This window comes from Lolium perenne, chromosome 3 (assembly GCF_019359855.2).
Source record: "Lolium perenne isolate Kyuss_39 chromosome 3, Kyuss_2.0, whole genome shotgun sequence".
Taxonomy (NCBI): domain Eukaryota; kingdom Viridiplantae; phylum Streptophyta; class Magnoliopsida; order Poales; family Poaceae; genus Lolium; species Lolium perenne.
In genome coordinates, this window is record NC_067246.2 from 237,364,648 (window position 1) to 237,385,998 (window position 21,351).

Genomic DNA, 21,351 nt, shown 5'->3' on the forward strand with positions numbered 1-21,351 from the left:
CACGAGCACGAGCATCGATCCGCCGTGCGTCGTCGATGTGGTGACGGCGACGCCGGGCCGGATTGTAGAAGGGAGAGCAGAATATGCCCCCGTCCGTCGAATCTCCAGACTAAAGCGCCGCACTCGATCGATGCAAGCGACCGGGTTGGCGTCGAATGGGATACCCTCGGAGCTGGGCTGCGCTAGCCGGGGGCCAGGCTAGCGAAACCTTGGGCAAGCAGGTTCATCGTCGAGTGACTGATCGTGATCGATCCATCCATGGAAAGCGCCACCATATCTTGCGGTCGTCTAAAGCAAGCCGTCGGCGTCGCTTCGTGGAGCAGGCATGGGCGCAGTGGGAGTGCGGCGCCTCCGTGGACGGGCAAAGAGCCCGACCAGATGCGCGCCGGCGGAGATGAAAATGATGCCGCTTCGAGCTGGTCCTACATATGCTCGTTTATCTGCAGTACGAAAGGAAATCAAACCAAACCGGGGATCGATCGTTAATTATACCTAAATTCTTTCCGGCGAGCGCGTGTCAAATCAAAATTCTGGGCGGACGCACTACGCGACAGGTTCATTCGTTCAGATGTAACATAAATGGTAGGCTAGCTTATATTACGTGTTGTTTTTCAAAAAGCTGTAACTTTTAAATCGTGCGTCGAAATTACAATCCGTTTTCACTTCTAGAATTCTCACGACGAGAGCTCCGAAACTAGACCACATTTTCATATGTTTTGACGAACTTTTTTAAACAGTAACTTTGATGCGCGACAGAGCAACTTTGTTGTGTAGCAAAACAACTTTCGTATGCGGTAAAGCAACTTTTATGTGCAACGAACATGTACATTTTTTGGTACATGAAGGCATAACTTTGGTGCCCGACAACAATTTTGGTGTCCATTGGAGCAATTTGAATCTGTGACGAAGCAACTTTGGTGCCTGGTGACATAACTTTGGTGCCAACGGAGCAACTTTGGTGCCAACTATCATGCGCGATCGAGCAACTTTGGCGCCCGACCAAGCAATTTTAGTATCCTGCAGAGCAACTTTGGTACTCGATAGAGCAAATTTGGTTTATGACGGCCCAATTTTAGCGTCCATCGAAGCAATTTTGGTGCCCACCGAATAAATTTTGATGGATGGCTGAGCAACTTTGGCGTTCACGGATGCAACTTTCGTTGTGAATATAGATTTACGCTGTGCAGCAAAGTTGCTTCACCGCACACTAAAGTTGCATCTTCTCGCATTATAATTGCTTTGTCACACGTAGAAGTTGCTTTAGAAAAAACTTAATCAAAACACATAGAAATGAGATCTAGTTTTGAAGAGCTCACCGCAAGAAATTTAAAAGTGAAAACGGATCCTAATTTCGACATCTGGTGCAAAAGTTATATGATTTTGAATATTTGAAAAGGAAAATTAATGTGCATGCAGTCATTGTTGTGCATGTGCTACAGTTACTGGATGTCTAACCATAAGTAGCAGACGTTCACGCTGATAAAGCTAACACGTTTCCTTTTTTAGTCACCTGCTCAGATTCATTAATAGGCACGCGCCCGCCGGCTAGACGGGCCCTTAATTATAACGCCAGTTTTATCTTAGAAATTGCATGCTGCTTACAAGGGATTAGTGTCTCTTAGCCTTATGTCCAACCATTACTGTTTGCATGCTCCTAGAATTTTGATATGGTTAAAAATAGACTCTCTGTTCAAAATTAACTGCCGCGGTTTTGGTTAGATACTCATGTTATCTACGGAGTAGATGTGTTTTAGTGTTTAGATATGATCATTTAAAGAATAAGCCACGGTGTTCAAAAGAAAAATCCGAGGTTGAACGGTATTCAATTTGAAACAGACTAGTACAAAATATATAAGATATCTTGTATAATGAAGAAAATTTTAATCTTAATATTAAGAGTTCAACTCTTGACTAAGAGAAGACAACTCTCTTTCTTTTCTCTCCTCATTTACGGGATTTATAAGACCATAAAACATGCACAATGGTGGAGAATGCTAGTCTTCTCTTAACCCTCCATGTTATCTAGAGAAGTCAATAAAAATAGACTGTGGCTAATTCTTAGTCGATAGAGAATTAACTTAGTTTTCAGTTAGATGATGTCATCAAATTTAAGTTGTAATCCATGTTACAACTCATGACTAATACGAATCGCAAAGCAAATCTAATGGTCTTTAGTATTTTTCTTATTTGCATCCTCACTTGCAAGTGAAAAAAACCTTGCAAGCCCACTTATAACTGAAAAACTCAGATGCAATCTAACTTGCAACTCATATGCAATCAGACAGTGTAGGACATAAATGCGGAACTGATAAAAAAAAATTGTACAATCCGTTATCCTTTGTAGTCACTACCGGAAATCACGTGTTTGCAGAGTTTGAAACTCTTTGCCGAGTGTGAAAGGAGACAGAACTCTGCAAACAATAATGTAGTATGAAATTAATTTATGAGGATTAGTTAATTTTTAGTATCAAATTTTGTTAATAAGGAAAGGCATATGGCATGATGGAGAAAAAGACATTCACTTATATTTTCTAATCCATCATCCCTTCGGTTAGGCAAAAGTATAATGTGACAGCTCTAGGAGAAGCCTAATGCCACACCCCATTGTACATGCCCTTATAGTATATGCCAAATTGAGGTACCAAATTGCACATTTGGCTAGTTCAAAGTGAAAACAACATAATCTTGGCGCAACAAACATGAAGAAACGCCGACGAGCAAAAGACACAAGCTGCGTAGCACATGTTCTTCACTGAGTAATAAATCTTATCTGTGTTTTTACAGTCTTACACAAGCGTGCCTTCCGAGAAATGAAAAGATGCAAGCCAGAGCCAGAAAGTACACCGGCCTGTGAGCACTATATGGAGAAGAGCGTGGCCATAGCTGGCAACTGGGGATCTGCTCCTATGGCAGTAGAAAGTGACCTATCCTCAGCATCTTCAAATGGGAAAGAGAGCCTGCAATCATTGTGTGCCATACTTTACCTATCACGTTCGGTGTCTGAGCAAGCTGATCGACGAGGGACAGAGATCAGGTGACATGCAATAGGCATGTCACCGATGAACAGTGCCGTAACATGCACTCCAGGCCGTTGGATCGAAAATGAGTAGACAAGATCAAGCACTGTAGCGACGTACTGTAGAGGACCCTGTAGCAGATGTACTGTAGCGACGCACTGTAGATTTGTCCCTGTAGCGGTGCACTGTAGATTGTTCCTGTAGCGGCTACTGTTCATGTTCATCTGGCCATCCATTTTCAATCCAACGATCAGAACATGGTTGCATGTTACGGCACTGTTCATCGGTGACATGCCTATTGCATGTCACCTGATCTCTGTCCATCGACGAGGGCTGCCCTCAGGCTTCAGCAGCTGCCAATGCACGGGAAGAGATGGGGGAGAGTGTCACAGATGACTTGCCAGAGATATAAAACATTGCATCAAACGGCAGCTTTAATTCTATTTACAGTAAGTAACAGCAAAAGGCCTAGAAGAAATAGGAGGAAATAGTATATCTTCTTTTTTTTGCGGAAGCGTCCATAGCATAGCTTTGATACGTCTTAGACTAGTCACAGTGAGAAGTACTATCATATACTAGTATCATGCATATGATACTAGTTTATGATACTACTCCATAATGCATAGTATCATAGTATCATCATATTTAATAGTTTGTAGAACCTCAATGCAAATTTGTGTACATGATGTGTTTGTTATTAAATTTTTCTAGTTTTACGTGGTATGATACGGTATCATATTATGATACCACTCTCATCTCTCACCTCATTAATTGGGTGCGCCACATCAGATTTTTGCCAACATGGCAGAACTCCCATTGTGGCTAGTCTTAGTCATCGATCAGGTTTTTGTACTTTCGAAAAAGAGGTCAATCCTAGCATCTGCATTAAAATGATGCACACAACTTATTATTATTATTCATCAAAATATTGTACATTAAAGTCCTTCGCCTTCTTATACTAGCCTAAATCTTATGTTTAGCATATACTTAGAAGTAGTTATTTCTCATCTACTTGAGAAATGACAACGTTATGATGTATGCTTATCCCCTCACATTGGACGTCATATATATATTTTGAGTGCAACTTACAGATTCATGATTTCCACGGGCAACAACATAACATGTAAAATAAGTGATTTTTCAGAACCTGGTCATTCCTATCTATGCGAATGCGAACTGTAAAATAATAAAAAACAATGATAGATAAAGCTTCAACCAAAGTGGAAATAATAACATGAAAAGTGGAAATTTTAAAACCAATATATATTATATGGCATGGTAAAATAACTACATACATGTAGAGTCATGAGACACATATTTACATGGTTACTATACTTGAGTGACCATGTGTACATGAGTTTCAGAATAGACGGGGTCACAAGAGACTAAGGTTATACTTGGATTGTTACCAAAGTGTATCATGGCAGGTTTTGGTCATGCCCAAAAAGTTGGATCTTGTTTAAATCGTTGCCAACTTTTTGGCATGCTAATGCTCTATTACCAGCTCTAGTTTTTTTAGCCAATGTTAGCTAACTTATGAGCAATAAAAGCATCAACAAAAAAATTGGCTAAGGCAACCTTTGGCAAGAAGCAAACACACCCTAGGTGTTCCTACCACGGAATGAAGGGAGTGTAGCTTTCTTGAACACGAGTATTTAAAATTTCCAAAAGATTCTCTTTCTGTACAAATACATAACTAAGATTTGAAATTAATGAACCTGTAATTATTTGAAGAACTTAAAAATCTAAAAAATGTGGCTCTAATATGAAGTTAAAACACGAATTTTGTCTCCACCACATTTGTTCTATTCATGCATATCAATATATCATATATACTTCAAAAGATATTTTGGAAATCTTGTATAATTTTTTGCCGTTTTTTGAGATGTTAAATTGAAGTTCCCGTTTTTTTAGAAAAAAAACAGGTTTCAGGATACCATTTAAAGTTTTTGGGTACGAAGAATACTACACAAACATTATGTAAGGAGAATACTGTGAGAGGGGAGGCAAGTGTACGGAATTTTGTAGGTGAGATTATACAACCATAGATAATGTAATAAAAGCACATCCATATTTTTTTCGAAACGAAGGTAGTAGAACAAAGAGGAGCCCCATCTTTTCCTGGCCGGATAGAAATCAAGGTCCCCCACACCCGGCCTCTGTATCGGAGAGATGCATGCAAACTTTACATAGATTGTATTTAGCAAAGTCGTCAAGCACATCCATAAGTACTAGGCTTAAAAAATAACCATGTGAGTATCAACTTCATGAAAATAGAATATCTAATTAATTAGCATATCATCTGCATTTTGTTAACCCCAAGTAGAGAGGATTTGGACTTATGTGAGCAATCCTAATTTACTATGATATGATATTGTGTCAATGACATATATGTATTTCAGGAGAACATGGATCCTTGCATACAAAAGTTGAACAAGAGTGGCCTTGTACGTATTTCAGGAAAAAACAAGTTAGCTGCAGAAAGAAACACTAAGGGCTTCTTTGATTCATAGGATTCATATAGAAATTGTGTAGGATTTAGATTCTATATAAAAAAATTACACTAGTTGTTTGATTCATAGGAACATATCCTATAGAAACTAATTATATAGAAATCTTGTAGTGCAAATTCTATAAAAATAAAACATTAGATCATACCTCATGGAATATTTTCTTTGGCGTACAATCAAACACAACACTCATATTCCTATAGAATTCAACGAGTCATGACATCTCAATTCTATGCTTTTCTTATTGCTATGATTTTCCTATCATATAAATCAAAGGAGCCCTGAGGAGGCTCCGCCAATCTAGCAGGATGTTTTGTTCTTACTGTCTCAGCCTCTTTCATGCACATGCCAAACGTACGGTACGACATACAGCAATGCAATTTCAGAAGATTCACAGCCCGCTGAGCAAAAAAGATACCTCCCAAACAGTGAAAGGAAAAGAAGAGAAAGCGAAGAGGTAAAGATGCCACTCGGTTCCAATAATAGAGGCATAGAGAGCAGATCTCCCCCCGTTCCTCCTGCCTGCCCCCTCCCTATCATTATCAGCATGGACATAGCAGAAGCAACAAACAGCATAACACTTGCCCTCCTAACAGCTACAGTAGTGGATCAAATTCTTTCTTAATCCAGCCACACATTTTTCATTATTCAACTCTCCTTTCCTGCCTCTTGCTTTCTTCTTGCCTCGATATGCATTGCATGGATATATTAATTAATTAACTAACTGGAGGCTGCAGAAATTTTGGGCCGTAGCTCTATGGAATCGGGATCTAGGGACGACAACCTTCAAATTTGCTAAAAAGGTCTCTGGATCTTCCTTGGTATAGTCAGATAGGAAACATTAAAATATCCAAAGAGGGCAAACCATCAAGATCATCAGATCATTTCATCTCATCATCACCATGTCTTGTCCATGCCGAGAATACAATAAATTAAAGGGGAGAAAATAGCAACATCAACTAATGCAACAGTAAAGCTGTCTAGTTCCAAGGGAACGTACTCTTGATTAAGCCTTAGTTGTACATGCATGAATATAGTAGTAACGGCTAATGGGAAATCATCTGATTCTGATCACATAAACCCCTACATGAAATAACATACAGCTGATCACCGGATGAAATGAGATGTGTTAACAGAAAGAGATATCTCACACCTGATGCCAGAAATCAACCAGCCGGTCGGTTCATCAGTCTCTTCGCATCACTTCACTTCCTTCCTCCTCCTCGCCCTGGAGCTGGAGTCGTTGTGCAGCCGGCGCGAGGAAACCCATAAACCCGCCTCCGCCGCCACCCACCAGATGGCTGAATCCGATCTGCCCAGACATTTGCGACGGATGGTGCATCGCGGCGAGAGGGTCTAGCCAGGCGCGAGCCGACGCGGGCCAGCCGCCACCGCTGGACTGAAGGGGTTCCCCATGGGACGAGAAGAGCTGGCTCTGGTCCAACCCATGCCGCGGCGGTATGCCTGCAAAGATGAAGCCGTCGCCGTTGCCGCCGCCGCGGCCCTCTTCTGCGTTGGCATGCCATGACGACGGCATTCTCTGGCCGTGGTCTGGCCAGCCTGCTGGAACGCCTGCACTGGAGATCACACCTTGATGGTTGGGAGATAGATGGGTAAAGATGTTATGCTGGTTGGACTGGAGGGTGAGGCACAGCTCCTGCGGCTGGCTGCTGGTCGTGCGTGACAGCAGATCCGGCGGGGATCCCCGGTACTCCTCGTGGCCGCCGGCGGTGGCCGTGGCCGTGGACGAGGAGGGAAACAAGGACTTGACGTTGTCGGAGACTTGGTCTGAGCCGAGAGAATGTTGGAGGAAGGAGTTGGTCATGGCAGTACCGCCGCCCGCGGGGTTGCCGAACCCGTAGGACGACGTGGAGGTCACCTGCTCGGACGTCGGCTCGGGATCCGCGGCGGGCGGCGCCTCCTCGGACCGGTCGGGGAGCTCCTCGATGGCGGCCTTGGCGTTGCGGATGAGCCAGTCGACGGCCTTGCTGGGGCGGTCGTAGCCGAGGCGGTCCTGCACGTCGTAGAAGCGGATGGCGGTGTGCGCGGCGAGGCGGACGCGGCGGTCGCGGAGGCCACGCGCCGTGCACACCTTGCTGTGGCGGTCCTTGCGCCCCGCGGCAGACCGCACGATGCGGCCGCTCCCGAATGCCGTGACCAGGGCGTCCACGGGCGTGGATTCGCCGCTGCTGCCGCCATCCCTGGCTGCCTGCTGCAGCTGCTGCTGCCTCCGGTGGTGTTGGTGGAGGTAGCCGCCGAACGCTGCTTGCTGGTGGTAGATCTGGAGCTGCTCCTGGGCCTGCGCTCTCTCCTTCTCCTGGAGCAGGTAGTGCAAGGTGCTGGTGGTGGTGGCGGCGGTAGGGTTGCTCCAAGGGTCTAAGCCCTTGGACAACTGGTTCTTGTCCTCCTCCAGCTTGAGCTACCTCTCACTCTCTTACACTCTCAACACCACACCACACCAACCAACCGGCCGGGAAGAAGGAAGTAGAGCCAGCCCAGCCGGCCGGCAGGAATTTATCACACAAGATAAGAAAACCACACAAGGTAAGGGACTATGTAGTATTCATGCATGCGATTGCGATATCTTGTAGAGCTCGGCTCGCCATGTATGCTGAGGGAAAAGATTTAAATGGCCACGGCAGAACCACACAAGGTCACTAGCTATAGAGCTGGTGTAGCTCTAGCTAGCTAGTCGGCGGCCTCTCTTTTGTGAAAGTGACAAGCAAAAGGAGGCAGTGAGTGCAGTATAGATCTTATCTTGGCAATCTAGCTCTTTGTGTGCTAGCGAAGCTTACGCTGCGCTGCGCTGCGATGGGAGAGAGGGATGAAAGAAGATCTAGAGGAGAGGAGGTGAGACTCGTGAGAGGTCTCCCTCTAAAAGATGGATGATAATTATGCTACTTTCTCCGTCTAAAAATAAGTGCATCGGATTTGTCTGGGCTTAGTTTTGTGTGTAGATACATACGAATCTAAATAAATCCGAGTTAAGCCGTATGCATTGATCGATGCATATGCTGAACGTTGTCTCCATTTTGATAGAACCTTGTCAAAGGGCGGGGAGCACCTACATTGCATTATAAGAAGAGGAAAATAATCCACTTAATAAAGGAAATCTGACCCGAAGATCGTACAAGCACGGTTAATTAAGGGAAACCGGTAAAAACTACACACTACACACCTAAATATGAATTAAGGCACATCTCGTCCCATCCAGATACAAGAGTCCCTGACCATCGAAAACACCTTTTACCCAGCCAAACCAGTTGTCTCCATTTTGAAAAAAAGATAATCCAAATCACTTATTTTGGGACGGAGGGTACTGTTATTTCTTACCTACACCTTGAGAAGAACATGTTTTTTTTTTGAGAATTCTTGAGAAGAACATGTGGTGTGTTGAGTTTGCGAGAGCATGTACCTACTTCTAATTTTTATTGTGGCCGCCGGTACACACAGAGTCTATGAAAGTATAGATTGGTAGGATGATGCAGGGAGTCGGAGAGCGGCGGTGGCAGGGCAGGCAGAAACTTTGGTCCCTCTCGCTGCTTCAGTTTTAACGATTTTAATTGCTTGTGACGAGAAGCATCATTCAATTCTCCCCCTCACTCTTCGGCGCGCGAGTAAGACTGCACACGCTGCTGGCTGATTGTGTACTATCCTGTCATGTCCATTCTATTGCAAAGTTGGGCGCAACTGTGACTGTGTCATGCATGCAACCCGGACCTTTTTGTTGGCACAAGTTGGGACGTTTCCTCTTCGCTCACTACGTACGTACGTAGTCTGTATATATGCTGTTGCCTTGCCCGTACTTCTTCCACGCACTCGTCAAAATAATGTATATGGGCCATAGCTAGGGATCACGAGTTGCTTTGCTGGCTTTTCCGTTTTACATATGATATGCATATGATGTCAAAACTGCCCACCACCGAGCATATAAATAAGGGTGTGTCTATGTCTCAGTTGACTGAGATTTTTTTAAGTCTCAGTCACCTCAGAAAAGTGCAACTGCAGTTTAAAAAAAAAGTGCAACTCGATCTAGTTGCACATTTCTGGCAGAAAAGTGCAATTGCACCTTTTTAACAGAAAAGTGCAACTCAAAGCACTTTTTTGTAAGTGACTTAGACTTAAGAAATTCTCAGTTGACTGAGACATAGCAAAACCGTATAAATAATTGCTTGACATAATACAAATGAAGACGTTTAGCATGCATATCACATATCCACAACGCATCTCACAACCTAACATTCATGCACAATATCATACGAATATATCCTCTCTCTCACCAATATATATTCTCACGGATAAAATATTTTTACAAACATATACATGTTGAAATATACTCATTGCCAAGTGTCTAGAATCAGAATTAAAATAAATGCTCGGAAATAAAAAAAATCCAACATTTCTCCACTAGTGGAGCTTTGACTTGGCCGGAGGAGTGGACGAGTTGGGGTGAATCTAGTAGAGCAGAGACATGCCATGTTGGGTTTGGTCGGAGATTAGACGGACCGGGGGGAGTACAAAGCGAAGGTGGCCAAAGAAGATTCCGGTTGTGGAGGAGCACGGATTGGAGCCGCGTTTAGGTGAAGCAGAGGTGGTCAGGAAGAGCATGGACCGTTGGAGGAGCAGACCAGAGGCGGGACATGGGCGGCATCGAGATTGCATTGCCAGAGACGGATTATGGATGTGCATTGGCATAGGGAGAGATAGAGACAAAGTGTTGCAGTTCGACGACTTGGGTGTCGACGACTAGATAAGATAAGTGTGGAGGCGATTGAGTGGCACTGGTGACAGCAACATCAGAGTCGTGTGAGGCGCTGGCTCGGTCGCGCTTGATAGGGCCAAGGAACCCTACCATGCAAGTTCGAGTTATAGGGAGACAAAGAACGAGAGAAGGGCCAATCAAGAGTGCTAAAGGCAAATCAATACACTCAAGTATAAACTTGTTTGTAATAAATGTAACTTTGAGGGGATCTCCTGAGAAAAATATATGACTAACCGTAAGACGGGAAATTCCTCCCTCCTAGCTTATTTTCACCAAGATAGATATATTGGGGCTGGCTTAGAAAATAAGAGGAAGAAATTTTGCAGTTATTTCCAATTTAAGCTTATTTTCACCTATAATTTGTATTCCGAAAAGAACTAGCCCATCACAAGCTTAATTAGTAGCTCAAGGTTAAACCGAAGGACATGTAAAATGATTTTATCTTAATTAGCATCGTTACATTGGATAAGAAAATGAGGGTAAACATTGGGAGAGATTCCCACTGGATTTTTTATTAATTAGGAAAAAGGTACAAAAATATTAGAAAGGGGTATAAAAAGATCAAAATAAATCAGTCTAAACTTATGTCTCTAGCCACATGGAATAATTGTTGAGTTGGAGGAGAATAGCAAAATAAGAAGGTTGTCTTCTCTTAGCAGATAGATGATTTCTTAGCGAGAAACATAAGACCTTGTCTCCATCGAGATGTCTTATCTTAGTTATATATTTCGAGTATATTTTAATTATACCATAATTTTAGTACACGCAAATATCAAAGGTTAGACATGACACTAAGAGAGAGTCCATTGTATAACATGTTCTCTTGTCGAAAACTGCAAACGGAGACCGAGCTACAGGTAGCCCTTTATTTTCAAAAATTCAGAATTATAGTTTTAAGTTTCTAAAAAATCTGGTAAAAAATCATGGATGTAGACAATGATGAAATCTACAAACGTGGAAAATCTCAATGTGAAATTATTTGTATTGTAGACTACATAAAAATGACAAAATCTGACAGGTTTTATAGTTTTGAAATGTGCACTATTCACTATTCTCAGATCCACACATTTGTCATTTTTGTGTAGCCTAAAGTACTAAGAATTTCACATTGAGATTTTTTGTGTTTGTAGATTCCATCATTGGCTACATCTAGAACTTTTTCCAGAATTTTTTAAAACTTAAAAATATGATTTCTAATTTTTTGAAAATAAAGAGCTACATGTAGCTCGGCCTCCATTTATCCACTCTCCTTCTCTTGTCTTTTTTAAACGATAAATGCAATGCAATGTCTAAAATAAGACCGTCATATCAACCATATGGTACATGCCTCCAACTCATAAAATTTTAGCTATCCAATTATAATTGACCAGCTTTAGGTGTGTAGGAAGGAAACGATACGGGAAGGAAAGGCTTTCCACGCTGGTACAGTACCAAACCTAGCGCAGTATACCGGCGGACCGACCGCTCCATTACAGAGGCACAGTGCATTTCCTTTCCCATTAACTACGCACTGCGCGCAACAAGTAGCTAGGCTGCAATGCGCAGGCTGCAGCGAGCTAGGCGCTAGATCCATCAACTCTTGCTCGCATGCACTCAATGCGTACGCCCCAATTATTTGGACCGGCCAGACAATTGGTTTTACTGGGCCGTCCTCTCGTGCCGGCTCACGTACCTCCTGCCTCCTCTACTCAGCTTAGCTTCGGCTCGGCGGCAGGATTTTGCTAAACTAGGTTAATCTCTCCTTACCTGAACAAAATCTTGTCCCATGAAGTTTCGGAATAGAGCCATTCCCTGTTCTCTCACTTCACTATTTAATTATCCTGCCAGTGATCGTACGGGCGAACTCTTCTCCTTGCAACTAACTGGCCCGTTGCTCGACATCAATGTGCAAGTAGCTGACCTAGGTGCAGGATCGCCAGTTTTTGCTTGCATGCAGATGAGCATCTTGATATGTACTCCCTCCAATCTAAAATCGAGGTTGTTTTGCTCAAGCATTGCCTCAAATAAGTTATTTCAATTAAAAATAATTATACATGACATACACTACGGGAAAATCAGGCGCTGCCGTGCAGCGTTTCATTGCCGTGAGGCACTGCACGGCAAAGATTTCTTTGCCGTGCGGCGCGAGAGGGACGCACGGCAAAGAAATAAAGCACGGCAAAGTTTTATGGTGGCGCACGGCAAAGTATCGCCGCACGGCAAAGTTAGTAGTGCCTCACGGCAACGCGTTGGCGCACGGCAAAGCCCTCCAGAAGCGCACGGCAAAGAAGCCAGGACGGCAAAGATCCTTTGCCGTGCGTTGCATTCTTTGCCGTGCGTTGCATTCTTTGCCGTGGTGCTCCCTTTGCCGTGCGGCCAGGAATAGTGCACGGCAAAGCCTCCTTTGCCGTGCGTTGCATTCTTTGCCGTGCGCCAACAACCATTTAATTTGTTTTTCTAACTATTTTATTTCATCTAATACTTATATTTATTTTGTTAATTAGTTTTTATTTTTGATGACTATTTATTAGACAATGTGCAATACAAAATTACTCTCCATGTTCATCCCCCACATATATCAGGGTTCCGGTGCTCCGGCGGCCGTCCCCCTCCTTCCCCCCAAAACAGCGGGACGGCGGGTCTACCCCCGTAGATTTCTCCGCGCGAGGGTGCACAATGTACTTTTTCATTCTTTTAGGTTTGTTAGGGTTAGGTTTTAGGTCCAGTTGCAAGTTTTGGTGGCATTCGTGCTCCGGGGGTCATTCCCCCCTAAAAACGGCTGTCTGTGGGCCTTGGATGGTCTACCCCCTAGATTTCTCCACGCGAGGTTCCACCAATATACCTTTTCATAGGTTTAGGTTTGTTTAGTCCATGGACATATTGAAAACCATGTGTGGCACCCTTTGGCACAGTCTAGCCCCCGATATACCCGTGGCGGGACACTTCACCGTACACGTCCAGGAATCTGTTAAGTGTTATCGCCCGAAGGTGAGGGATGTCAGACCGGGGATCCATGCCATGCACCATTTGGTGAATCACACCTTGCATCACACTTTGACACATAGAATAGGCCCACATGCAAGATTTGGTGGGGTTCCGGTGTTCCGGCGGTCGTTCTCCCCCTCCTCCCCCCAAAACAGCGAAACGTGTGCCCCGGCGGGTCTACCCCCTAGATTTCTCCGCGCGAGGGTGCACCAATATACATTTTCATTCTTTTAGGTTTGTTTAGGACATATACACATGGAGAACCAAGATTGGGACCCTTTGGCACATACACCCGCAGCTCGAGCCATTATCACACGATCGACAGTGTGCCTGATCTACTGGTTAGGGTTCGGTGTAGGGTGAGGGCTAGGGTTTAGGTTAAAGGTAAGTATTTATGGTTAGGTATAGGTTTAGGGTTTAGGTTTAGGGTTTAGGTTTAGGGTTAGGGTTAGGGTTTAGGGTTAGGATTAGGGTTTAGGCTACTTTTGCATGCTGAGTTTTTTTGAAACTGAAAGCATGATACATACTTTATTAAATGATACACATATTGAAAAAACAGGTTTAATGTAATGTGGATATAGAAATGAATGTTGTTGATAATTAAAGATGAACTAGATGATCCAGGTGATCAACTTGATCAAGTGTAGATGGACAATAGCTAGGGTTTTAGTATAGTTACTTGTATATTTATTTTCATATTTGATCCAGTTACACATTGTTGTAATATAAATGAATTATGTAAATGACAATGTATATGAATTATGTAATATAAATGAATTATGTAAATGACAATGTATAATTAAAATAAAAAAATAAAAAAACGTTGCCGTGCGCAGGCGCACGGCAAAGAAGCCTGCCGCACGGCAAAGACCTCCCTGCGCACGGCAAAGACCCGCCGCACGGCAAAGGTCCTTTGCCGCACGGCAAAGGTCTGCGCACGGCAAAGGGCTGCGGATAAGCTCCTGTCGGGCCGCTCCGAGCCACAAACACATCTCGCTCGCTCCTCTCTCGCTCGACGCCGAGCCGCCACCCTCCGCTCTCGCTCGACGCCGCCGCGCCCTACCCCGCCGCCGCCTCCCTCCTCTCTCGCTCGACGCCGCCGCGCCTGCCCGGCCGCCGCGCCCTACCCCGCCGCCGCCGCGCCCTACCCCGCCACCGCCTCCCTCCTCTCTCGCCGCTGCGTCGCGCTCGGACGCGGTGCACCCGGCGGCTCCTCCCTCCGCCACCCGTCCCAGGTCAGGCCCCCCTCCCCCTCCTCCTTCCCCTCCACGCTCCAATGCCGCACCGCCGGCGCAGCGAAGAGCTCGCCAGTGCGGGCCGTGGGGCACGGTGCTTATGTTCTCGTTGCGCCGGCCACCGCGCATTTTGGCTAGATTCACGAAGAAGGGCATGACCGGGCGGCTCGAGAAGCCGTCGGCGTCCTCGACGAGTGCGCGGTGCGCGACGTCAGGGTCGCGGACCCTATGGACAGCCGGCGGAGCTGCAGAAGCAGGGGCACGCCGGTTAGCGCTGTAGCTGCGACGACGGATCGAGACGAAGAAGCCCAACAAGAGAACAACGGCAAGGAGCACAAGGAGCTCCATTGTAGTAGTGGGTTTAGCTAGGGCAGTGTTTGTTTACGGTTCCGTGCCACCGTGCGTGTCTTTATGTAGAGATGACGGCCTAGCTAGCTTTACTGGCATCCCGGTATGCACATACGGCGAGCAAGTGACTGAAAGTTCTGCCACGGATCAAAAATGGTTCAAAGTCTTGTAAAATATAAGCAGTTGGTGCATAGCAGAGCGTCTAGTAAGCCAGAAGATGGAGCATGTTAAGACAAATGCTCCGAGCCCTCGCTGTCCTCTTCTTAGATGTAACATTGCATTACCTCATTCACAAAGCAGCAAAAGTAACATTGGCTTTCTACTGCTCCATATACTCTATATACGCGCATACATGGTAATTATTAATAGCCCCTAATTGGTTTTTTTTTTGTTATGCAGGCGATGCTTCGAGGTGGACACGAGGGGCGGCGTCGCGGGGGTGTTTGACGGGGCGTTTCGGATCTTCTTCGACGATTCTCTCAGAGGGTCGTTGGTCTTCTTCGCCGGCTGTCGGTCACGCTTCGAGGGTGAGAATCCGTTCGCCTCTCTTGTACCTAGGTTTTTTGTTTATGTCTAGATCACCAAGTCTGTCGCGATACCTAGGCGTCTCTTCCCGACCGTAAGAGTTACGCGGATAAATATGCATTAGTGTCTCGCATATTATGAACCGTAACTCTTACGGCATTTATCGGGACAGCCGGCGGATGCGTAGTTTGGTACGTTCTCCGTGCTCTACCCCGATCCGAGACAGGATTTCGGTAGCGCCTCCCCGTTGTTCTCCGGATGCACACCCCTCTCGGCTTTTTGCCGATACGTGTATCGGGAGAGCAGCGGGGAGGTGCTGCCGAAATTCTGTCTCGGATCGGGGTAGAGCTGGGAGAACGTACTCAATCTACGGATCCGGTGGCTGCTAGGAGCCCACCTAGTAGAGTTTCAGGTTGATGCACGCGTAAAATAAATAAATATATGATGCATTTATTTCGTATTTGATATATAAATGCTATGTTCGTCTGTTTTGTTGCTGATTAGAGGATGGATAATCGTGGCTGGATGTACGATGGCAGAATCAGTCAGTGGAACTATACTGATGAATGGGGAGAAAAGACCGAGCAGTTTGTGGATAGGGCGTTTGCCATCCCTAGCAGACCTATAAGTGTTTGGTGCCCTTGTAGTAAGTGCGCTAACCGAAAGGCACAGGACAAGGAAACTATGAGTATGCACCTGATCAAGTTTGGGTTCACACCGTCCTACAGGATTTGGACTTACCATGGAGAAAAGGCAAAGAAACGTGCTAGGAAGGAGGTGCGGCAGATTCAACCTAGGGGGGAATATGACACTGGTTTTGATAGGTGCTTAGAAAACTTGGCTAATGGTAATGTGCCTGAAAGCTCTCATGTAGAGGTGGAGACACCTCAGGATGCGGAGACAAGTGAGGACCCGGAGGAAAACACAAAGGAGTATTATGAGGCTCTGTTTGCTTCGCAGAAACCCCTACATGAAAATACAGAGGTTACCCAACTAGATGCCATGGCTCGCCTTATGGCCTTGAAGTGCCATAGGAACTTGTGCAGAGATGGGTTCGATGAACTTCTGGTCATCGTAGGCAGCCTTCTGCCGAAAGGGCACCTCTTGCCGCAAAACTTCTACTATTCGACCAAATTGCTCAGTGACCTTAAGATGTCATCTCAGCAGATACACGCTTGTCCAAAGGGATGCATGCTATTCAGAGAGGAGCACGCTGACACAAATTATTGCATCAAATGCAATTCCTCTAGGTACTTTGAGGTAGACCGCAATGGTGATGGTCAGAAGAGGCAGACCACGGTTGCCAAGAATATCCTCCGCTATCTTCCAGTTCTACCGAGGATCCAGCGGCTCTTCATGACCGAGGATACCGCCCGGCCAGATGAGGTGGGCCGTGGAAGGAAACAGATACACCGACAAGATGATACATCCGTCGGATGGTGCTGCATGGAAGAACTTTGTGAAGAAATTTCCACCGAAAGCGGGTGACCCGAGGAGCGTAGCGATTGCGATATCAACCGATGGGTTCAATCCATATGGTATGTCGGCTGCGGTATACGAGTTGTTGGCCAGTGTTTGTTATTCCCATGAACCTCCCCAGGCGTGCATGAGATCGGAGAACATGTTTGTGTCGATGATAATCCCAGTGGCCCAAATACCCGGGCAAGAACATGAATGTGTACCCGGAACCGCTGGTGGATGACTTGGTTCGTGGCTGGGAAGGTCGCGGGATCCGAACATATGACGCATCAAAGAAGGAGTACTTCGATATGTATGTGTGGTACCACACGTCCCTGCATGACCTGCCAAAGCACGTGCTTTGTTACGCGGGTGGTGTACACATGGGAAGTGGCCTTGCCCACAAGCAAGTGCATGTGCCGTGACTTTCTTCTGGCTAAACAAGGGAGGCAAGTATTCATGCTTTGATGAAGCTCGACAGTTCCTTGAGCGGAGGCTTGCATACAGGAGTGATGTAAAGAGTTTCAAGAAAGGTCGTGTTGTCCGTGGCCCGAAGCCAATTCCGAAGACCGGAACGGAAATCAAGGCCGAGTTAGATGCTCTTCAGCCTAGCCCTGATGGGAATGGTTTCTTGGGATATGGGGAGACACACCAATGGACTCACAAGCCGTGCTTATGGAAGCTCCCTTACTTTGAGTTTCTCGAGCTCCCGCATAACATTGATGTAGTGCACACCGAGAAGAATATCAGTGAAGCCATTTGGAGCACGATTGTGGACACTGAGAAGACGAAGGATAACATAAAGGCTCGAATTGATCAAGAAATGTGGTGTGATAGGCCGGAGTTGAACATGCAGCCACCTAATGGTGCCAAAAAAAACTTGGACTAAGCCACACGCTCCGTTCTGCCTCACAAAGGCCCAAAAAAGGGAGGTCTTCCAATGGATGAAGGACTCCTTGTTTTTCCCCGATGGGTTCGCAGCCAACTGGATGAGGGGCACGAACATTGAAACGCATTTGTGAGTACAAGGACCGAAGAGTCATGACTACCACATATGGCTTGAGCGGATAATGCCGGTGATGATTCGAGGCTATGTCCCCGAGAAGACTTGGCGAGTGCTAGCGAGGTTGAGTTTTTCTTCCGAGATTTGTGCTAGGGAGTTAGACACTAAAGTGATTGAGAAGCTGGATGAAGAGGCACCCGTGTTGCTTTGCGATCTAGAGAAGATCTTTCCTCCAGGGTTTTTTAATCCGATGCAACACATGATCCTGCACCTCGCGGAGGAGTGCTTAAAGGGGGGCCCGAATTGGGGCCGTTGGCAGTTTGGTCCCGAGAGAGAAACACAAAAGCTTCGTCAAATGACTGGCAATAAATGCAAGATCGAAGCATCCATAGCCGAGGCAGTCCTGAACGTGGAGGTGGCAAACTTCACCACTAAGCACTATGATCCCAACATTCCCACAAAGCACAACCCGGTCCTCCGTTACAATGTCGCCAACAATGAAGAAGTACCCAAGCTTAGCATCTTCGTGGGGCTTGGTGGCAAGTCAAGTGGCTCGAAGCCGTACAGAACGGACCTACATGAGCGGACCTTGATCCACTCGTATGTCTTAAACACCATGGTCGAAGTGAAGCCGTACATCGAGTAAGTGCGAACCATTTAATTATTCGCAAACATTCACTCGTATGCTCGTGGCTAACTCTTCCTCTTTTCATCGGTATAGGAAATTCAAGGCTATACATTGGAAGAATACCCACAGGGAGCCTACCCCGGAAGAATCCAAGCAAATTTTCGATAAGGGAGGCGGTTTCGGTTTCAGTAGCTGGTTTTGTAATTTGGTACTATTCTATCCAAATTAGCTAGCACTTTCGACATTTATCGGTCATTTCTCGTTCTAAACTTCTTGTGCTAAACTTGTAGGCAAGAACTGACAAAGAGATGAAGTCAGAGCTAAGAAAAATTGCTAGGGGCTTTGACCATTCCGTAGAAGCGTTCAACTCCTATGACGTGAACGGGTATCGCTTCCAGACCCATCAATACACAACAAGCCGGCCCAACGCGAAGACAATAAATAGCGGGGTGGTATGTCAAGGTGATGATGGGCTCCATTACTATGGAAGAGTCGAGGGTATATATGAGCTGAATTACGGGTTTCACAAAGGGCTAAATCCCGTCGTCTTCAAATGCCATTGGTTTGACCCACGTCGGGTGAGACGGGATCCTGAAATTGGGTTGGTTGAAGTTCAAAGGAACTCCGTTTATAAGGGAGAGGATGTGTACATCTTGGCTACCCAGGCCTTTCAAGTATTCTATCTCCCGTACGCGTGCAAAAACCCGACAAAACGTCTACATGGATGGGATGTTGTGATGACGGTGCCTTCACGCAATAGGCCGCCCCCGCCAAACACTGACGATTACCGCCGCGTAGACCCCTCAGCAAGGAGTGTCGAGTTTTATCAGGAAGAAGGGCTCCTCGGCCATTTCACAATCGGCTTGCCGACTATCGATGACATGGTCGTAGACGATGAGCAAGAAGACGCGGGCATGGATGGAGACAATGCAGAAGATGAAGCTGAGGATGTCTGTGCCCCGGAAGACCTGAGTTTGCTCGAGGCGTTCAAAGCAGGGACTGACCTCGATGCAGATGGACCACCTCCAGGTTTCATTGATGATTATTGGTTCGCCGAGCCTGATGACGATGAGCAGACACGCGGTCCAATCACGGATGGCGACACAGGCTACTGATCTATGTAGTAGTAATTGTGAGGCTAGCCTATTTGTAATAACTCCGTGTAATAGAGATTGTCTAGCTAGGTTATTTGTAAGAACTCCGTGCTATGTTTGAGAGAACTCTATGCTAGCTATTTGTTGCTTCCACTAATTAATGTTCATCCTTTTGCATTATTGTTGCTTTCATTAATGTTCATCTACTTATATTTCTGTTGCTTTCACTAATATTTATCTATTTACAATATTGCGTACTAATAAACCACTCTCTTCATTTGTGTTTGCAGGTGATTGAAGCATGCCACCAAAAAAAAGGGGTGGCGGTCTTAAAAAGAAGCTCAAGGACTTGGTAGGTGTAGGGACTTCGAGGCGGGGCCGAGCTACTACCCCCCTCCTAGCCCACCTCCTGTCGCTCCCACAGGGCGGCCGCGTAGGAAGAATGCGACGCGGGTACTCACTCCTAGTCCTAGCCCCCCTCCCGCAGCCGATGATGATGACGAGGAGGAGGACCAGGAGCACCACGGGGGTGGGGAGGACCAGGAGGAGGAGGGGGGTGGGGAGGACCAGGAGGAGGAGGGGGGTGGGGAGGACCAGGAGGAGGAGGGGGATGGGGAGGACCAGGAGGAGGAGGGGGACGAGGAGGACCTCTCGGAGGATGAGGGGTTGGGGAACTTAGTGTTCGATCCTGATCCAAGCCTAGAGTGGTGTGAGCCGGAGGATTACCAGTACGTTCCAGCTGTGGAGAGGCTGAGGCCACGTGATAGGAAGCCATATCGGCGTGGGATAACACAGCTCCCCGCGCTGAAGCACTGGCGCTACAGGCACGTTGTTCTACAGCCCTATGGAAGGAGGTACATGTTAATTTTTGGCATTTCGTTATCGCAATTTTGTCATTATCAAAATTATTATCACATACACATTGATGTTGTCGTTTCATGGTGCAGCTCGTTCCAGTATGAAGACCCGTCGCAGAGACCGCCACGTGGGTACTCGAACATCCTTGGGGGCCTACTTAGATGGTATTTCCCTGGGATAGTCAATTTCCCTACTGGTGGCTGCGACGTAGCTTGGAGGTGGGCGCACTACAGCCTCGCGGAAGATCCTCTTGGCCGCGGCACCGCGGCGGATTTGGTTGTTGCCAAATTCTGGGTACGTGACTTTTGACTTCTTACCATTCATACACTCTCCTTGGTTCACAATAATTGCACTAATGCCCCTTGTTTTACCTATGTGCATGGTTGCAGAAATACTTCAAGAGGGCCGAGGGCAAGGAGAATGCGTGCGATGATGTCCTACACCAGCTTGCAAGGAAGAGGGTGACTGGCATGCACTACGAGGCACGTATTCAATGCGTCCGCGACTGGCACGCCGACCGCTTCGTCCACATGACTAAGGAGGACGCTCGCGACACGCTCATGCAGCCGTGGCAGTACTTGCAGGTATTTGCATTTATGTGTTATTGATTTCTTTATCGCCATGTAGTTTATTTTACCATAATGGGTTTATCTTGTGCATGTAGAGCCCTCCTCAGTACGTCGGCAACGACGATAGTTGCTTTCGTGCGATGGTCATGTGGTGGACATGCCCCCAGTACCTCAAGAAGCACGAGGAGGGCAAGAAGAAGCGGGCAGAGATGCGAGGTGGGTCGCATATCCAAGGCAGCATCCCCATCTCTCTTCACCTACAGAAGGAGGTGAGCAAATTAATGGTTCCTTCATTCTTTGAATTCATGTTATATATTTGCTAACTCTGCAAGGGTGTGCCACTTCACTTTATTACATGTTCTCTTTTGCAGGAAGTTAGG

The 21,351-nt window shown here is 46.2% G+C and overlaps 1 protein-coding gene across 1 annotated transcript; it reads right to left on the minus strand.

Moving 5' to 3' along the window:
• Positions 1–6,511: 6,511 nt before the first annotated feature.
• On the minus strand, positions 6,512–8,352 carry LOC127339909 (transcription factor PCF7-like). Its single transcript, XM_051365705.2, has one exon. It carries the CDS (start codon positions 7,350–7,352, stop codon positions 6,714–6,716), a length of 639 nt encoding a protein of 212 aa, XP_051221665.2. The 5' UTR covers positions 7,353–8,352; the 3' UTR covers positions 6,512–6,713.
• Between the last annotated feature and the right edge of the window lie 12,999 nt (positions 8,353–21,351).